General features: G+C 53.0%; 1 protein-coding gene across 1 annotated transcript; it reads right to left on the reverse strand.

The window, feature by feature from the left end:
- Positions 1–1,087: 1,087 nt before the first annotated feature.
- On the reverse strand, positions 1,088–20,447 carry KLHL18 (kelch like family member 18). The gene is made up of 10 exons (XM_030943263.1): positions 20,400–20,447; positions 10,918–11,048; positions 10,608–10,748; positions 8,302–8,500; positions 5,728–5,888; positions 4,823–4,959; positions 3,352–3,574; positions 2,561–2,665; positions 2,255–2,366; positions 1,088–1,468 (listed from the first exon to the last, which is right to left on the reverse strand). Exons 1-10 carry the CDS (start codon positions 20,445–20,447, stop codon positions 1,088–1,090), a joined length of 1,638 nt encoding a protein of 545 aa, XP_030799123.1.
- Between the last annotated feature and the right edge of the window lie 31 nt (positions 20,448–20,478).

Here is a 20,478-nt window from a genome sequence, read left to right on the forward strand (position 1 = left end):
AGGGATGTGGGAGCAGGAGCAGGCACCAGGAGCGGGGCTGGGGGGCACATCCCGCTCCTGCCAGCCCCTGGAACACCGGGATGGGGCTGGGCACAGGGGAGATCCCAAAGCCCTGGCCCTGCCTGCCCGGAGGAGGTATGGCTGTGCCCAGGGGGCACGGGAAGAGCCGGGCACGGAGAGCTGCGGAGGGATCACGGATCATGCAGGACAGGGGCTGAAGGGCTGATGCAGGGCAGATGCTGCCAGGCAGTTCTTTGGCTCTGCCAGCATTCCAAAGTTTCCTGGCACAAAACCCACGGCAAAGACCTTTCCCAGCAGAGCACAACAAGCTCACGACGTATTTTCCTTGCCTCTCCTAAAATATCCCAGCCTTTCTGTTCCAGCTGCCTCTTAGGCTTGGAAAATACCTCGATATTTAATTTAAAGGACATCCTGATAATCTGTTTTCCATTTTGAAACCCTCAGGCTGTTGCCTGGAGTCGTTTCCATCCATCCTCCTCCAGATCTTGCCCAAACGATCCTGGTTTAACCGAACTTTTCCTCTTCCTGGTTTCTCCATCCTGTGGCTCTTGTGGAGAAGTTTTCCACATCAAGCTGAGGAAAGCACGAGAAACTGGGGGTGTCTTGTGTAAGAAGCTCCTGGAAGTGACAGCACCGTGTTTGTGCTCTTTGGAGACCCCCTGTGCAACCAGGACCCCCCAATCACTGCTGGTGCCCCTGGCAGGGCTCAGGTGGTTTTGCTGCTCCCAGAAGGTGCAGATGGATTTTCCAAGTCCTTGAAGTGTCTGTTTTTATGTCACAATGAAGCCTGGCCCCCTCCCCAGCCCACAACGGCACTTCCCAAAGGTGCAACCACAGGAAAACCGGCGATGGGCGGATGGATCCGCTCAGCCTCGGCTCTGGGGGAGGCCGAGGGGTCTTTGCTTGCCACATTTCACCCTTCAGGACCTTCAGCCCAAAATCTTACAGGTGGGGATTACTCTCAAGTCAAGTTCGTGTTCGGATCGAGCACCTGGAAATGCTGGCACGCTCGCTGCAGACGAGACGCCCCCCAAACCCCAAACCCAAACCCAAACCCCCCGTGATGTCAGATGGTGAGGAGCGGCACGCAGCCCACGCCCACGCCGCCCTCGTGGCACACCATGGGCGCCATGAACGTCCAGCGGTCGCTCTCGGGGTCGTACATCTCCACCGAGCTGAGGTTGGACTGTCCGTCGTAGCCGCCCACGGCGTAGAGCCGGCCGCAGTTGGCCACCAGGGAGACGCGGCTGCGGCGGCTGTTCATGGGCACCATCAGGTACCACTGGTCGGAGCTGTAGAGCTCGGCGGCGCTCAGGAAGCCGGAGCCGTCGTAGCCGCCGCAGACGAACATGCGGCTGCCCAGGGCGGCCGCGCCGTGCCGGCAGCGCTTGTTCAGCATGGGCGCCACCGGGTGCCAGCTGGACGTGTGCGGGTTGTAGTACTCCACCTGCCAGGGGGAACGAGCACGGTCAGGGATGCTGCTGCTGCCTGGGAATCGCCCTGCGGCATCCCCTGCGGTGCTGGGGCAGCTCCAAACCTGCAGCAGTTTGGGGTTTCTCGTGGTAAATCAGGGAAGGGAAGGTCTGGAGCAGCAGGAGCGGCTGAGGGAGTTGAAAGGACTGAACAGCCTTCAGTTAGAAGTTTGGCTGTTATGGGATGGTGCCTGAGGGGTTTGGGTTGGAAGGGACCTTAAAGACCACCCAGTGCCACCCCTGCCATGGCAGGGACACCTCCCACTGTCCCAGGTGCTCCAAGCCCCGTCCAGCCTGGCCTGGGACACTGCCAGGGATCCAGGGGCAGCCCCAGCTGCTCTGGGCATCCTGTGCCAGGGCTTCCCCACCCTCCCAGCCAGGAACTACTTCCCAATATCCCACCTAAACCTCCTCTCCTTCAGCTCAAAGCCATTCCCTGTGTCCTGTCCCTCCATGCCCTGTCCCCAGTCCTTTTCCAGCTCTCTTGGAGCCCCTTTAGGCCCTGGAGAGGCTCTCTGGAGCCTTCTCTTCTCTCCCAGCCTGACTCCACATCCAAGGAGCTCCAGCCCTCAGAACATCTCCACGTCCCTGAGTGGATAAATGAGCCACTTCTGTTCCCCCTCAGGTTTTTCTGTTATGGCTGGAAGTGACACAATTTGGTGGCACAACCACTCGGGGCTGTTTGGATGCCCAGGGACAGGACACAGAGCCTTGCAGCCCCGTGCTGAGGTGCAGGGGCTGAGCCCTGGCCAGGGCCTTACACTGTTGAAGATCTGGAGCCCGTCGTGCCCTCCGGACACGTAGATCCGGCCCTCAAACACGGTGACGCCGGCAGCGCTGCGGTTGGAGCTCATGGGGGTCACTGCTGTCCACCTGGGGGGAGAGGGGACAGGTCAGCAGCGCTCCCACAGACCATTCCATGCTTTTCTGGGGCTGGATTCTACCATCTCTCCTTTGCCCACTCCTTATTCAAACCATTCTCACCGCCCAGGTGCCCAGCGGTGCCAGGACATGGAATGCTGGAGGGGAACCTTCTGGAAAAGCTCTGGGACACCAAGGGCTCTTACTTGTTTGTTTCTGGAGAGTAGGACTCCACCGAGTTGAGGGATGAGTTTCCATCGTAGCCACCACACACGTAGATCTGCCCATCCAGCACCACCGTTCCCATGGCACTGCAAGGAACAGCAGGACCCTCTGAGGGGGCTGGAGCTGCTGTCACCCTGTCCCCAACGCTGTGACCCCACACACTCTGCCTGTGGCATCCCACCAAAGTGCCTTTTCCCTGGATTCACCTCCAAACTGCTCAGTCCCACTTGAACTCTGAGCTCACAAAGGAGAAAGGTGCTCATGGCAGGAGCACCTCAAATCCTGGGTGTGGATAGAGAAAAAGACATTGCGGGGCTGGAGTGTGTCCAGAGAAGGGAATGGAGCTGGGGAAGGAGCTGGAGCACCAGGAATGGCTGAGGGAGCTCCAGAGAAACCTGGTGAGGGGCATATACACCCTCTGCCCTGGACAGCCTGGGCCAGGACTGGACAACCCCTTCCAGGAGCAATTTTCCCTGTATCCAACCTGAACTCTTGAGGTCCTGTCCTATCTCTGGGAACAGAGCCCGGCCCTCACTTGGCTGCACCAGAAACTAACCAAGGAAATCCCAGCTGCCTCCACACTGCCCCAGTGCTTCTTTCCCATTTCTCCCCCTACACACACACACACACACACGTCCTGCTGGGCGCCCACCACCTGCCACCCCACTCTTCCTCCAAAATCATTTCTCCTTGCGTTTCAAGAACCACTCTCCCTCCAACCTCGTTTCTCCTTGCTTTTTCCAGAAGTCTCCTCCCCGTGAGCTGCCCATACCTCCTCTTACTGTTCATGCTTTCCACTTTGGACCAGGAGTCGGTGTCAGGGTTGTAGACCTCCACGGTGCTGAGCCGGAGCTGGCCGTCGTAGCCGCCGATGGCGTAGAGGAGCCCGTTGAGCACGGCCACGCCGACGCGGCTGCGCGCCGTGCCCATGGGCTGGCACCGCTCCCAGCGGTTGGCAATGGGGTCAAACACCTCCACCACGTTCAGGGAGTCGCCTGCATAGAAATTTGCTACTCAAATTAAAAGAGGGAGACCTGATGAAGCCCTAGGATGGTGAGGGGAGGGGGTAGAGGGGTGCCTAGAGATGGGGTTGGCATGGGGAATTTGGCTGGTTTTTCTTTGGGAAAATATCTGGGGAAAGATTTGACAAAGCCAAGTGCAAAGTGCTGCACATGGCTCCCTGGAACTGTCCAAGGCCAGGATGGACAGGGCTTGGAGCAGCCTAGGACAGTGGAAGGTGTCCCTGCCATGGCAGGGAGTGGAACAGGATGATTGTCACTATAGGACACGAAATAAAACGATGTGGACATGCAGCTCTCCAAGGCAAAAAAGAGGGTGTTTAATTCCTGACTCTCACATTTATAGATTTCCAAAAGTGACAGTGGATTGGAGGGTGACAGTGCCACCTCTCCAGTGACACTGGACAAACCAACAGTCCATCAAATTTCTCCTCCTCCATAAAAGAATGCAAAACAGTAAGTTATTTACACGAAGTACATGAGAAAGTTCGTTACAAGAATGTAAACATCAGAAGGCTTAGAAAAACTTAAAAAATAGGGTGACAGGATGATCCTTAATCTCCCTTCCAACCCAGACCATTCTGGGATTCTCTGTCCTATCCTGGGCTCTCACATCCTATTCCAGCCCTCCTGCTCCCACAGAGACACTTCCCAGCCACACATCCCTGCTCACCCCCAGAGATGCCGCTCTGAACAATTCCCGTTGTTCCCACACTCCAAAAGATCGGGGAACATTTCCAAGCTCTGCCGTGCTCTGCACGAGGAGCCTGGACACGTTCCCTCTGTGGAAGTGGCACCTCCACTGTCCTCCAAGGGGCAGCAGAGACCTGCAAGTCCCATCTGTGGTGTCGCTGCTTCCGGGGAGTGCAGCTCCTCTGTAGAAGGTTTTTCCTTGGTCACTTTCTGTTCCCTTTTTATGCCATGGTGAGGCTCATGTCAAAGTGTTGTGATCCCACAACCCCGACAACATTGTGGAGATCCCTGCAAGTCCTGCTTGGGGCTCCAGGCCCATCAAAGTCTTTAGGAATATGTCCTAAGCCTCACCTGGACAGGATTTCAGATGGAAGATGTTAAACTATGGGCACAACCACCCTGAGGGTGTCACTGGGAGGGTCAAAGTGCTGCACAGAGGAGGAAAAACTGCACCACGCTTCCACAGGAGGGAATTCCAGCATCCCATCAGCATCCCACCCAGCCCCTGGTGGTCTTTCCACTGCAAGGTACCTGCTGAGTTGAGTCCCCCCACGGCGTAGATCAGCCCCGCGATGGACGTGCAGCACCGCGGCCGCGTCTTGAACGCCGGCAGGTGCGGCCGGCGCTCGGGCATCAGGTGGTAATCCTTGGCCTCATCCACCAGATCCCTGAAACCCAATGGTGGAGTGTTAGAGAGGAGATCTGACTGGCTGGAGACTGAGACTTGTTGGGGAAGATGAAACAGGAAAGCCTTATCAATATGATTGTCTGGCAAAAGATTTTGAGAATATGGAAACTATAAGTGAGATTGAAATGCAAGCAAGCTTTGAGACCCTCAGTTACTGAACAACTGGAAAACAATGGTGTGGCTGGACTGAAGGTAATCCCCTTATTGATAAAACAACACCCTCTGCTTGCAGGCAGCTCCAAGGGGCAGAGCAGACCCTGCCAGCTTGTCAGAAGGGACCCAAAGAGGAGTTTTTAGGGTTTAAAATGTAACACAGGATGGTAATGTAATGATTCTTATAGGCTGTATGGAAATGCTGTAGGATTTGTATCTTGTACTAGATTAGTTAGTGAGAATTATAATATTCAACACAGAAGATTTATTGTATTGTTATGGGAACCTCACTCTCTTACCCTCTCATCCTCTCTCTCTCTCTATCATCCTCTTTACCCCTCTCTTCTCTCAGCCCTGCTCTGAGCTGTGCCTGGCAGCTCCCAGCAGGGCCCTGCACCCAGGCCCTTTGCAATAAACCCCAAATCCCAGCAGGCCTGCACCCAGGCCCTTGCAAAAACCAAATCACAGGCCCTACCCAGCCCTGAAACTGGATTCAGAGATCTCTTGTCTCCGTCCTTCCTGACCATCCTACCCCCCTTTGCTCCTACAGAGGCTGCAGGATGTGACTGTGTCACCCTGCTGAGCCCAGGCTCACCTGCACTTGTGGCAGCAGCGCACCAGGTCGTCCTGCTGCACGCGGTCGCTGAGGAACTGCGGCCGGCACAGCGGCAGCCGGATCCGGGACAGCAGCTCGGGCAGGAAGGGCTCCCTCTGCTCCCTCTCGTACCTGATCCACGCCAGGGCAGCTTCAAACACCTGCCAGGAGACAGCAGGGGAAAGGTGCAGTCTAGGGGTTGTGCAAGTGGATGGGTGTTGGATTTTCGGACTCAGAAATGGGGTAACTGAGAGGTGTTTTAAAAAGTTTTATTCCATTTTTATTCCCATGTGAAGAGTGAGACAATATAGATGTTATAATTCATGCTATTACAATTAAAAACCAACTATTTCCTAATTACAAGTGTGTCTTAGCTTACCAACTTTTACCACACTATGCTATAAATACTTCAAAGCTAATAATCTAAAACTACCCCTCGTGAGTCCTACTACAATGCATCTTTCATAGTTCTGCTTCTCCAAAATATCCAGTCTTATTTACAAAACTATCCCTTAAAACTTGTTCCTAGTTCCATTTTTCTCTCAACAATATCTATCCTATTCCATGGCATTTCTAAGTTAACATTTCTTTAAAACTTGTTTCTAGTTCCATTTCTCTCTCAACAATGTCTGTCCTACCCCATGGCATTCCTAAGTCAACATTTCTTATCTCAAAGTTTACATACAAATATATTCTATGTGAACCTTCTGTCAAACTTTAAAAATTCTCTACAAATTAATTTCTCACAGATGGAAATGAAATGACATGAAATCTTGGAATGGTTTGGGTTGGAAGGAACCTCAAGGATCATCCAGTGCCATCCCTGCCATGGCAGGGACACCTCCCACTGTCCCAGGCTGCTCCAGCCTGGCCTTGGGCACTGCCAGGGATCCAGGGGCAGCCACAGCTGCTCTGGGAATTCCATCCCAGCCAGGAATTCCCAATTCCCAATCTCCCATCCATCCCTGCCCTCTGGCACTGGGAGCCATTCCCTGTGTCCTGTCCCTCCATGCCTTGTCCCCAGTCCCTCTCCAGCTCTCCTGGAGCCCCTCCAGGCCCTGCCAGGGGCTCTGAGCTCTCCCTGGAGCTTCTCCTCTCCAGGGGAACATTCCCAGCTCTCCCAGCCTGGCTCCATGCAGGTTTCTTTCCCTCTCTCTGACAATCCCAATCTCCTATCCTGTGGGATGGGACATTCAGGCACAGAAGTTTTCAGGAAGATGAGGGAGCTGCAAGGAGGATTTTGGCAGAGGAGGTGGCACAGAACACAAACCTGTGTTTATTTAGTGACAGAAACCTGCAAACTGGGAAGGATGCTGCTCCATGAGAAACCAGGAGACAGGTTTGATGAGAGGGATCCATCTCTGGATGACTGCACTGGAGACACCTGGAGCTGAGCTGGTCCCTTCAGGCTCCATCCCAGACACTGGAGGGGACACTGAAGCCCCTCTCTGATGCCCCACTGGATGGCTCCAGCTACAGAAGGATCCTGGTGCTCCAGTCCCAGCTTAATTTGGGATCCACATTCCTGGGTTCACAGGACTCCCCATTAAAGTTATTGCAGCCTTTACACCTGACCAGAACAAATCATCATCTCTTTCTTGCATAGTGGCATCTGGAGTCTCTCCCAACACAATTCCCAAACTTTCCAGTGCAGAAATGCTTCTCCAACAGCACCACAGGGATTAAAAACCCCAAACAACTTTCTTCCCCACTGCAGGGTGCTACTGGAATTTCTGAAGGGTGGGGTTGGAAGTTGCCAGGGCAAGGGGAAATGTCCTCAGGATGGACTCTTTGGATCCTACCTGCTCTGGGAAAAACACAGTGAGGAATTCTTGGTATGACACAGGAACGTGGCTGGAATGTGGGGCAGATTCCCCTCCCTCCCTTAGCCTGATTAAGAAGCACATTTTTACCCTACAAGGAGAAGCTGGAGGTGTGCCCTGCCTTTGTCACCTCCTCAGGAACAGCAGGACAGATTTCCAGGCTCAAGGACAGGCTCTGTTTTCCCTGCTCACTGCCAGCCCACACTGATGGATTCTCAAGGCTGTGGGAACACCCTAAACTCCTCTCACTCCCACAAACTCCCTGACAGGAGGGTGCAGCCAGGTGGGATTCCAGCTCTTCTCCTGGGGAACAAGGGACAGGAGGAGAGGAAACAGCCTCACGTTGTCCCAGCAGAGGTTTAGGTGGGAATTTGGAAAAATTCCTTCATGGGAAGGGCTGCCCAGGGCATGGTGGAGTCCCCATCCCTGCAGGGATTTAAAAGCCATGTGGATGTGGCACTTGGAGACATTGGTCAGTGGTGGCCTTGGCAGTGCTGGGGGAAGTGTTGGACTCGATGCTCTCTGAGGTTTCTGTGATCCTAAAAAAGCCCTGCCTCGTGTTTCTGTAGGAACAGGCACAGGAAACCATCACAGCTCTGTCCAGCACCTCTGAGTGTCCCCACTGAGCCAGGACATCTCAGCTTCACTCAGCCCAGGAACAGGACAATTCCCATTCCCATTCCACTCCCAAGCAGCAAGGAACCCCTCAAGGTCAAACCTTCCTTGGCCAAGCCCCACCCCAGGCACCCACCTGCTCTTCAGACTTCACGTTGAGCTCATCCCTGGAAACGAGCTCCAGGACATCCTCAAAGGGCAGGGCCAGGAACTCCTCGGACATGGAGACCTCCACGAAGTGCTGGTGGATGAAGCTGTTGGCAGCATCGTAGAGCACCGTGCACATCATGGTCTCTGCAAACTGCCGCACACCCAGGCAGTTCTTGGGGTGAAGCCTGGAAAGGGGAGCAGGAGAGAACAGGAATGTCAGGATAATGGAGGAGAAGATGGCTGCTCCTGGATCCCTGAGAGCGTCCAAGGTTGGACATTGGGGCTTGGAGCAGGCTGGGACAGTGGGAGGTGTCCCAGCCATGGCAGGGATGCAATGGGATGGGATTTCAGGTCCCTTCCAACCCAAACCATCCCAGGATTCTGGGAAGCACAGGAGGACACACAGTGCAGTGGAAGATGTGTCCTGTCCTCTCCAGCGTCTGTCACAGACATCTTTTATGAAAAATCCTTTCCTTAGGATTTTTTCTCCTGAGAAGCTGAGAGGCCTCAGGAACAAAATGTAAACATTGATTATCTGCTGCTGTGGGATGCAACAGGTGCATGTGTGATTGGTCTCATGTGGTTGTTTCTAATTAATGGCCAATCACAGTCCAGCTGGCTTGGACTCTCTGTGCAAGCCACAAGCTTTTGTTATTCATTCTTTCTTTTTCTATTCCTTGCTAGCCTTCTGATGAAATCCTTTCTTCTATTCTTTTAGTATAGTTTCAATATAATATATATCATAAAACAATAAATCAAGCCTTCTGAAACATGGAGTCAGATCCTCGTCTCTTCCCTCATCCTGAGACCCCTGTGAACACGGTCACAAGTGTCCCCTCACCCAGGAGCTGACCTGCACAGGGAGCTCCAGGTGAATCCAAGGCAGAGCCAGAGGATGGAAACACAAATATCTCCATGTTTCTGCCAAAGAGGCATTGGATAGATCCAGGTGTCTCTGGGAGCATCCACAGCTTCCCTGGGCACCCTGTGCCAGTTCCTCCCCACCCTCCCAGCCAGGAATTCCCAATTCCCAATCTCCCACCCATCCCTGCCCTCTGGCACTGGGAGCCATTCCCTGTGTCCTGTCCCTCCATGCCTTGTCCCCAGTCCCTCTCCAGCTCTCCTGGAGCCCCTCCAGGCCCTGCCAGGGGCTCTGAGCTCTCCCTGGAGCTTCTCCTCTCCAGGGGAACATTCCCAGCTCTCCCAGCCTGGCTCCAGCCCTGCAGCAGCTCCAGGTCCTTGTGCTGCTGGGTTGGGAACTGTCACATGAGCGTGACTCTCAGGGCTTGGTTACAACACAGCTGCCTAAAAATATCCCAATTCTCAATTGCCCTTAAGAAGGAGAGCTCAGTGTCCAGGTCCCAGCTCTCCAGGGTGGCCAGAACCCACTGATTTTTGGTTATTAACCAAACTGGCAGCTGTGCACTCAAAGCCAGGACTTCACTTAGGACACCTGGCTGCTCCTGGTGGATTTTTTGAGAATTTTGGTGGCCAATCCCTGTATTTGGTGGGTGTGTTTAACATCACCCCACAGAGAAAAGTGAACACATCAGACTCCCTGGCAGAATCCATGTGGAACGTGGACAAAGAGTGTCCCAGCTTTCCATTTCCACACCATGCTGCTGGAACAGCCTCACAGCCAAACACCAGTGAGGAAATTGAAAAACCTGGGACCAATTTAGGGCTGTGCCACAGTTTCCTGTCCAGCTCCTGGGCTGAGACACTGTGTTTCTCCCCATTAGCACACATAGCAGCAGGAAGGGCAATTCCTGCCAGGATGGGCTCTCAAAAAGGGAAATGTCTCCTCAGTTTTGATCTGAGTTTTGATTCCTGTGCTTGGCCAAGGTCTTTTACTGCGTGCCCATAAAGGAGTGATGGGTTATTCTGAAGGGAATGAGAATGGTGGGAGAAGGGGGCATGGCTTCCCACTGCCAGAGAGCAGGGATGGATGGGAGATTGGGAATGAGGAATTCCTGGCTGGGAGGGTGGGGAGGGGCTGGGATGGAATTCCCAGAGCAGCTGTGGCTGCCCCTGGGTCCCTGAAGTGTCCAGGGCCAGGCTGGACACTGGGGCTTGGAGCAGCCTGGGACAGTGGGAGGTGTCCCTGCCATGGCAGGGGTGAATGGGATGGGCTTTAAGACCCCTCCCAACCCATTTTGTGTTCCATAACTCTACAGATGCCAAGTTTTGGGATGCACACTCCTCATCCTGCTAGAAGGACACATCCTGCTGCTCCCAAGCTGGACACAGGTGACAGAACCTCGCTGCTGGGATCCCCCCAGCCCCACTCACCTCTCCCTGAGGAAGGCGCAGCAAGCGTCCTTGATGTTCTGCAGCTGCAGGAAACTCGCCCCCATGAGCAGGGACTGCACATTCTGCTGGTCTATGGCCAGGTGACCGTTGTAGGCAAAGTTGATCAGAGCCTCCAGAGCACTGAAAGCAGGGAGAAAGGGCAGAAAATGCACTGAACTCCAGCTGGAACAGCACTCTGCCAACAGCAGGACGCTCCGTGGGATCACTCACATGGGAACAGGCTTTGAGCCTTGCACACACAGCGAGGCAGGGCAGTTGTGGTCCCTGGGATTTCCCCTGGCAGTTTTACCTGGGATCCATGCCCTGCATGACAATCTCATCCTGCTTGCACTCCATCATGTCGTTGGTGAACATGGCGTGGAAGTAGGGGATGGACGCTGCCAGCACGATCCGGTGAGCGCTGAACTTGTGGTCCCCCACCTAGAGCAGGGAGGAGAAGGGATCAGCACCAGCCACTGCTCCAGGGACTCCCTGCAGTGGGACAATTCACCTGTGGGGAGCTTTGGAAGGAATCTGAGACAGGAACTTTGAGTTGGTTTTGATGATGTGATTTATTTTCTTGTCTTCTACACAGGCAGGAAGGGCGAGCTCAGCTCACACCTTCACTGCACGGCTCACAGGGTCACAAAACCCTCAGTTAAAGATCTTTTAAGGATTTATTGACCAATAAAACATTGCCAACAAGGATATTTATGTTGTTGACCTTAAATATTTTGTCCTTAAATATGATATCCTTAATTATATCCTAAATATTAATATTATATCCTCCTTAAATCTTTTGTCTTATGCTACAGTGTAAGCCTTCTTAGCCAGTCATGTTATGGCACACAAACCTATAGTACTGCATTCTACACTTCTTGTTTACCTCTGTAACTGCTTTTATTTTTATATTTTGAACTCTAAACCTCTAAACATCCCTTTACTTAGTTTAACGTGTCTCTGCTTTAAACTACAAATCCACATTCTGGTTTCTAGCACTTCAGTTGGGAATCCTTTTCCAGATCTCAGATCAAATCCTGGGTTTAATTCTAAGCTTTGGCTTCCAGGCCCAAAGTTCTGCGAGCTCCCAGCATTTTGCATTCCAACATGCAGCATCCCACGATGGGATGGAGCTCCAGGCCCTGGAGAGGAAGGAATGTTGGCAGAGCAGCTTCCCACCCTGACTTCACACAGAGAGCACAAACCCCAGCCTGGCCAGAGCTTTAGAAACACAAAAATACAGCAAATTTCATAAGGCAAGGCCATAAGGGGAAGTGAATCCAGAACCTGGGAGCTGACAGCTCCTCCCCACATCCCTGGGGTTTTCATTCCCTCCCCCCTGCCAGGTGAGGACTCTCTGTGTCCCCAGGTGCTGCCCAGGACAGGGAAATCCCTCAGGACACTCTGCTGGAGCTCTGGGTTTGGGAATTCCCAGTGGGAAGGGCTGGCACAGTGCAGGTGTTGTTGTATTTATGGAAGGGATGGGATTATGATCAGATTAAGAATGATTTATTGTTTAGATAACATCAGTCTCAAAGGTGATGAGATTTATAAGATAGTAAGTAGTCAGCCATAGTCTAAGATGGTAATAAATTCTTTGTTGGAAGAGAGTATATAACCTTCTAATCCAATGGACAGTTGCTATAGAGTATGTTTTGGTTTTTTTATTACTTCTATTTTTTTACCTTTTTATTACTGTTTTCTTATGACTTTTATTTTTTCTACTCTATTGTGGATACTTTTGTCTAACAAGGTCTTATTATATGTATACACATATATTTCTATTATAACATCTAAACTCAGTTCATTCTATATAATTATATTACTATATTATTATATTATAAAACCCTTCATCACCTTATCTAATACAGTTTCTTACTCATTTAAGGTATATTCTTACTTATAACTACAGAAACATAAGTTATATATATAACTTATAGAAACACAACTTATAGAAAGTTATGGATATAACTTATAGAAAGTTACAGATGTATATAACTTATAGAAACATGAGTTGATGATTTCTCTGTTCAGTGTCTGTGTACCTTGCTTTCACATCAATTTAGGCTTCTTCTAAGACTGTAAACCAAACTCTGTTGTGTTTGTGAGGATTTCTATCTTTCTGATTCCCACAGCACAGGAGCAGCCACAGGCTGGGTGACCACAGGGACAATTCTGCTGCTTGGCCTGTCCCCATTCCAGCCTGGGGGCTCAGGAACCCTCCCTGCTCAGCAGCTCCAGCACTTCCAGCCCATCCCTTGCCCATTCCTGGCCCAACCCAGTGATTTATCAATAATAAATCCCATTACTGATACCCCTCCACGCTGCTGGGAAATCCCTTCCTGTGTGTCTCAAACATCCCAACGCACAGAAACACTCCAGTTTTCCTTCTGCTGTTTCTGAAAGGTGAGAGAACAAGGCCTCCTCTTATCTCTGAAATCCTGTAAGGAATTCACTCCAACTGGAACAGTTCATTTGGTTTGTTTGCATGAGTGCTCCCATTCAGGCTGAGTGTGCAAGAAAAGCAACATTTTACTCGACTTTCATTTCCCCCTAAGCCCAAGCTGCCAAAAATCACAACTGCCCAAATCTCATTTCAGCTTTTTAATAAATGAAACGTGGTGCTAAAATTGAACAGGCACCTCTTAAATTGAAACACCTGCTTCAAATGCATACAGTGACCTTCTATTTATAGGCAAAATTATCTTTATAACTAAAGATAACAGGAATTTCAACACCAAGGTTGTATTTACTCAAACCCCAAGTCTGTAGTGTGACCCAAGGAGGAGAAAAAGGCCCTTATTTCAGAAAATAACTGTAATTTACAGAGCCCAGGTGGCAGCTCTGGGCCCCTCGTGACAAGAGTGACATTGAGGAGCTGGAGGGTGTCCAGGGAAGGGAATGGAGCTGGGAAGGGGCTGGAGAATTCCTGAGGGAGCTGGGAAGGGGCTCAGCCTGGAGAAAAGGGGGATCTGTGGGGGACCTTGTGGCTCTGCACAGCTCCTGCCAGGAGGGGACAGCTGGGGGGATCTGGGATCTTATCCCAGGGAACAGGGACAGGAGCAGAGGGAACGGCCTCAGGCTGGGCCAGGGGGTTCAGGTTGGAAACTGGGAAAGTTTCCTCATGGAAAAGGAGGTGAGGCCTTGGAAGGGACAGCCCAGGGCAGTGGTGGCTCCCCATCCCTGGTGGGATGTGACATCCCTGCGGATGTGGCACTTGGGGACACGGTCAGGGGTGGCCTTGGCACTGCTGGGTCATGGCTGGACTCAGCGACCCAGGAGGGCTTTTCCAACCTCAACCATTCCACGATTCCATGGCCCAGTCCCTGTGCAAGGGCAGAAGGGTTCCAGCAGGAACCTCTCCAGGGCTGCACCACAGGAGCTGCATCCAAACAGCCTCATGATCTCCTACACAGCTGGGCCCTGCAGAGCAAACACGCCCAGGCATCCTGCAGGACTCCTGTGGGATAAGGACAGCTGGGACAAATCACCACTGGGATGAAATCCCTTCCTTGGGCCTGGGATTGCCCACTGCTGCCAGACTGGGAATGGTCCCTGTGAGCAGTGAGATCCAGAGCCTGGGAAATACTCCCTGGTGCTGGACAAGGCGAAAGCTGGGATTCCTTCTCTTTGCAATTTGCTCCTGGAATGGTGGAGAGCCCTTGGGGAGGTGGAGAAATTGGGATCTCTGCTCTAAGAGCATCATTGTGTTCATTCCATCAGCGCTTCATGGAGAGTCCCCAGGGAACAGCTGCACTTCCTGCTGCAGGCAAAGGACAAGATCTTCCTGTGGAATATGGAAAATCCTGCCAAGGATGAGTCCATTCAGCTCATCCTCATATCTTCTTTCCCAAAAAGGGCTCCCTACCTCCAGAGCCAAAGGCTCTCCCTTTCCATGAGTAAATTAATGCACTTTCCTGATGGAGGCACCTAAGGAGAAAGTGGGAAAGAGCTCATCCTCTTCTTGATGCCTTGTGAGGCTGACTAGAGCAGAGGCTGGGCAGAGCTAAAGAATAAAGCAGGGATTTATTCAAAACCCTCCATGGATGCACCTTGGGCAGCACCAGAGCCCAGCCAGGGCTGCACCCAAGATGAACCAAAATGGCCCCAAAATGCACGAGCGCTCCCGGGGTCTCTCCCTGGGATCAGTTCTGCTCCATTTGCATCTTGCAGTTCATTGTCCCATTCCAGCTTTAGCCCCTGCAGTCCCACCCTGCTTGTTTTTCTCTCTCCAGCCCACGATGTTTGTGCTCTTGGGCTGAGATTTGGATCATTTGTCCTTGGTGCCCAGCTGGAGCAGGAATTGTTTTGTCTCCCTGCTCTGTGCACAGAGCTCACCACGCCCTGATGTGAAGCTCAGAGCCACACACTAAAGCAGCACAGAATCTGAAAATATAAAAGCTCAAACCTGAGGCATCAATACCATTCCAGGATGTTCTGTTTTACAATTTATAATTTTAGGTCCTTTGCTTTTAAGGCCAAAGATTCTGTCTTCCAGAAGTAGGAGCTTTGCAAGCATCCCTCCTGAGCCCAGCAATCCTGGAATTCCCTTCTGAGTGGGTGACAAAGGAATCTGGCCCTGGACACCCCCACAGCCCCACAAGCTAACACATTCCAGGGCACAAGGAGCCTTTCTCCAAGGAAAAGGGTGTAGGTGGGAGAAAGGCATTTCTTGTGTTCCTGACGTCACCACCCTGCAGCGCTGAGAACTCGCTCAGTTTTGTGCTGCAGAGGTCTCAGAAAACCCCAAATCCATCTTTTCTGTGGGATGCTGGCACTGAGGGCAGAGTTGGCATCCAATCCATCCCAGCCCTGTTTTGCCAGGACAATTCCAAACACAAATCCAGGCTGGGGGGACAAGGGGGACAATGAGAAGGGAAGGATTTGGGGCTGTTGGTGGATGAGGAGCTCCACATTCCCTGGCCAGAACCCCCTCCATGCCCTGGGCTGATCCCCCAGTGGGGGCAGCAGGAAAGAGGGAATTGTGAATGGCTCCCACTGCCAGAGGGCAGGGATGGGTGGGATAATGGGAATTGGGAATCCCTGGCTGGAATGTCCCAGTCCAGGCTGGACATTGGGGCTTGGAGCAGCCTGGGATGGTGGGAGGTGTCCCTGCCATGGCAGGGGTGGGAATGGGATGATCCTGAAGGTCCCTCCAGCCCAGAGCATTCCAGGATTCCATGACAATGGTGACCAGTTCCTTTGAAGCAGAGGACACATCCCCTCTGGATGTACAACAAAGCCAAACTCCCAGAGAATTCCCTGCCAGCTCAGAGAAACCCAACTGCTTTTTGGAATTCCAGTTCCTCCCCTCCCCACAGGGACAGGGAGCATCCTAAGGGGATCAGCTCCAGCCCTGCCCTCCTCAATGCTCCTCTAGGGACAGCAAAAAGGAATTCTGTGTTATCCTGGAACTAAAAATCCTCATATTTCTGCAAGGGGAGAGCAGACAGCAGCCAAGAGCTCGGGGGAATCACATCCAGGCAGAATCCCAAAGAATTCCCATCTGCTGGGTGCCAAGGTTGGAATCACATCCTCACCTGCAGCTCTCCTGTGCACAGTGCATCATCTGCTCTTCCAATCTCTCCCATAAAACAGATATTCCCTCTCTTTCCAGGCCTGTTTTCCTGGAGGATCTCCCAAACATGCTGCAACATCTGCAGCACAGCCAGGCACTGTTTCCAAGGATCCTGCTGGGATCAGGCAGGCAGGCTGAGCTGTCTGGAATTCCACTTTTCCAGAGGCTCCTCCACCTCTGCATCAGCTCTCAGGGGTGCAACTGCTCCAGTCTGGGGGAGTTGGAGTTAACAGTCTGCTCTGGAAAAACTGGGATCAGGATGGGAGAGAAGGCACCAGGGCTATGACCTGTTGGTGCCATTGGGATTGGACACAAAGCAAATATTAAATATTGTACCCTCTGCACAGCTGGGAATTATTTCAGTTTGCCAGACCTGGGTTATATTTTAGGAGACTTTTCTCATTAGTCTTGGAGTTAGTCATGGAAAAATGGCATTGGAGTGGCTCAGATCCACAGGAGGAGCTCACATCAACTCTGCTCTCCAAGGATTTGGGGAGGCACAACCCTTCCCTCTTGCCACAGCTTGGCCAGGATTTCTGGAGGTGCCAGCCTAGCACTTGGATCATTCTCCCCGAGCTGGGAAGGGATTGATTCCCTGTTCATTTGTAAGGAAGGAATAGGATGGATCTGCTTGCCCTGGTTTCTGCATTCCAGCAGCCTCTGATGTGTCCCTGGAGAGCGCCCGGACCCGGCCTGGAGCACAGACACAGAACAAATCCCACAAAACAAAACTGCCCAGGCTGCTTTCATCCTGCAGGGATGAAACAATTCCAGAAACAATGCTCAGGAAGAACACCAGCACTGAGGAGCTTCTTTTGTGCTGGCAAAGATCACATCAGGATCTGCAGCTCAGGGAATGAACGCTTGAGCTGGAATTCTCTTGGGGTTTTGCAGTGTTTAGCTGCGAGCTGTGAAGGGAAAAAGACTGGAAATCCACTAAAAATAAGGAGGAGAAGTTCTGAGAGAGGAATTCTGACCTTTGGCTTGTCCACAGCTGGAGTTCAAAGCTTCAAACCCACCGAATTAGAAGAAAAAAAGGCTCAGAGCCTCATTTCTGCTCTGTCCATGATTGATTATTCCAGGCCTGGTGTGAAACCCCTGCCCCTGTGGAACCTCCATCACCTTTCCCATCACCACCAGGACTGGATGAGGAGGAAAGCACAGCTTCCCCTCCCAGAACACAGCTGGGAGAGAAGGGCTGCCTTGGTTATTTTATGGCCACACCAATGCCCAGCCCAGTGGTTCTCAAAGAAAGCAGAAATGTGGCTTTGCTAAGCAAAAATTCTGATTTTTTTTTCCAAAGGAAAAGGACTAACCACAGCCTGAGGTGTGTCTCCTCCCTCCCCTCCTCCCTGCAGTCCATCCATGTGTGCTCCTAGCAAATGAATATTTAATTAAACATTTCGGAGAGGCTCCAAAGGGAGCTCTGAGGGAACATCAGGAGCAGCCCTGACCTGCAGCTGTTAAAGAGACAGGGAGAGAAAAGAAATCCCCCAAAAGAGTTCCCAAATCCATGAGGCAGAGCATTGGGCACATCAAGACCCAACTTCTGGGACAAAGGGGTGCTTGGAAGCTTCTTGGTTTAGAGATGGGGCAGACAAAAAGTAGCAGGAGTGGAAAAAAGGGGAAGGAAAAAAGGAGAATAAATTCACTGCAGTGGTGTGGGAGCATCAGGATCCACCTGGAGGTTCCTCTGGGATGGACTTGGAATATTTCCCAAAGCTTTTATCTGAGAATCCTGGAATGGGCTGGAATGGGTGGGAATGGGATGGATCATCCAGTGCCACCCCTGCCATGGCAGGGACACCTCCCACTGTCCCAGGCTGCTCCAGCCTGGCCTTGGGCACTGCCAGGGATCCAGGGGCAGCCCCAGCTGCTCTGGGAATTCCATCCCAGCCAGGAATTCCCAATTCCCAATCTCCCACCCATCCCTGCCCTCTGGCACTGGGAGCCATTCCCTGTGTCCTGTCCCTCCATGCCTTGTCCCCAGTCCCTCTCCAGCTCTCCTGGAGCCCCTCCAGGCCCTGCCAGGGGCTCTGAGCTCTCCCTGGAGCTTCTCCTCTCCAGGGGAACATTCCCAGCTCTCCCAGCCTGGCTCCAGCCCTGCAGCAGCTCCAGGGCCTTCACATTCCTTCCTTATTCTGGGTAAGAATCACCCAAACTCTGTCCCTGCTGGAAACCCAGCCTGGATTTCCAGTGGGAAAACATTCCTGAGCCAGGACAGGTTGTGCTGGCTGAGTCTGGGGGGTCTGAGTGATCCAAAGGCACCTCCAACTTCCAGGTGGGACAAACTCCTGCTTAGAGCCCCAGCAGCTGGAGCAGCCAGGCTGGTTTGGGAATGGGAATGGGCAGGGAAGGTTTGGCTGCACTAAGCCCAGAACCACATGGGCCCTGGGAGAGGGGATGGCCAGGGGCAGAGGCAGCTCAGGGTGGGATATTCTCACAGCATGACTCAAGAGAAATGAATGAAATGCTTGGAATTCCAAGCTGTGGGTGTAGGAGGGAAAGCTGGAAACAACAGGGACAGAGGACTGACAACGAGGCAGGCGCTGCTGGAATCTGTCTTGGGGATTTTGGGAAGGAATTGTTCCCTGTGAGAGTGGGGAGGGGCTGGGATGGAATTCCCAGAGCAGCTGGGGCTGCCCCTGGATCCCTGGAATGTCCAAGGCCAGGCTGGATGGGGCTTGGGGCAGCCTGGGACAGTGGGAGGTGTCCCTGCCCATCCAAGGGGTGGCACTGGATGATCTTTAAGGTCCCTTCCATCCCAAACAGGTCTGTGATGGTTTTGATCTTCCTTTAAAACATATTATGTCTTAAACCTCTGTAGGGATAAAGAGGATTGAAACAGCTCTTTGCTATGGAGAATCCACAGAAATGGATAATTATTCACAGGAATTTTAGAAACAATGCTGAGGAATTTGTCCAAGATAAGACCGGGATCCTAAACCTCCTCTTATTGTCTCCCAGAAACGTGGGACTGCCAGGATCTGGCCATCTTCTCCTGCCACACCAACACCCAGTGTAATCCTAAACCCACTGCACTCTGCACCCCAAACCAGCTTTGCCACCCAATTGCAGCGCACGCTGTCACCAACATCACCCTGCAGAAGGAAGGAGCTCTCCAAGGAGGATCCCAGCCTCAGCCCCTCCTCCCGTGCCCGTGGAACGCTCCCCACCCCACATCCCCGGCAGGTTTCAGGAGGCTGAGTAGGCTGGCAGTACCTTCGCGGTTAATTAAAGCGCAGAGTTAATTGTGCAGTGACTCAGAGCTGCTCCCAGCCCACCAGCTCCTGCGAGGCTGCAATCCTGAGGGATTCCAGCAGCTCCTGCCTGCGCAGGACACCCTGCCAGCCCCCCCAGCAGAGGCAGGGACACGGTCCTGAGCGCTCACCACGCTCCTGGATTGGTTGGTTTTGATTAATTTGGATTAAATTCCTTTGAATGCTAACAAGGGATGTTCCCATAAAGGAATAATGGTTTCCTAGGGAAAGGTACCCAGAGGTTGGTCCCTAAACCTGGATCCTCTGAGACCCCGCAGGGCTGGGGAGGTCCAACACCCCTGACACCCCACAATGAGGGGGTTTGGGGGGGACCTCAGCTCCTGCCCCCTTTATCCCCCACCAGAGGGGTCTGGGGGAGCTCCAGCTGCCGCTTTCCCTCTGCAAAAGAGACTGGGGGGTCCCTCAGCCCCCTCTGTTAAGGGCTGGGGTCCCTCCTCATGGGTCTGGGGGTTCCTCAAGTCCCCTCTCCAGAAGCTGAGTCCCCAGGAATGGGTCTGGGGGGTTCCCCCTTGTGAGGCTGGGGTCCCTCAGCCCCCTCTGTTAAGGGCTGGGGTCCCTCCTCAGGGGTCTGGGGGTTCCTCAAGAGCCCTCTGCAGAAGCTGAAGTCCCTCAGATCCCCCAGGAATGGGGATGGAGGGATCCCTCAGCCCGCCTCAAAGGCTGTGGGGCACCCTCTGCCCCCCTCAGGGACCCCCAGATGCTCCCTCAGCCTCCCCCTCCCCAAAAGCCGCGCCCTCCTCAGGGGTCCCGCTCCCCCCTCAGGAGCCGGGCGGGTCCCTCGAGCTCTCTGAGCCCCCTGAGGGGTCGGGGTCCCTCATCCCCATCAGGGACCGGGGGTTCCCTCGGTGTCCCTGGGGCTCCGAGCTCTCCCAGCCCCGCTCCGACCCCTCCGGCGCTCCCTCGCCCCCGCCGCCCCCGGGGGCCGGGCCGCACCTTGAGCGTCACATCGCAGAGCTTGCCCTGCCGCCGGATCTCGCCCATCACTCCATACCCGCGGCTGGGCAGGTCTCCC

Source organism: Camarhynchus parvulus, chromosome 2, assembly GCF_901933205.1.
Source record: "Camarhynchus parvulus chromosome 2, STF_HiC, whole genome shotgun sequence".
Taxonomy (NCBI): domain Eukaryota; kingdom Metazoa; phylum Chordata; class Aves; order Passeriformes; family Thraupidae; genus Camarhynchus; species Camarhynchus parvulus.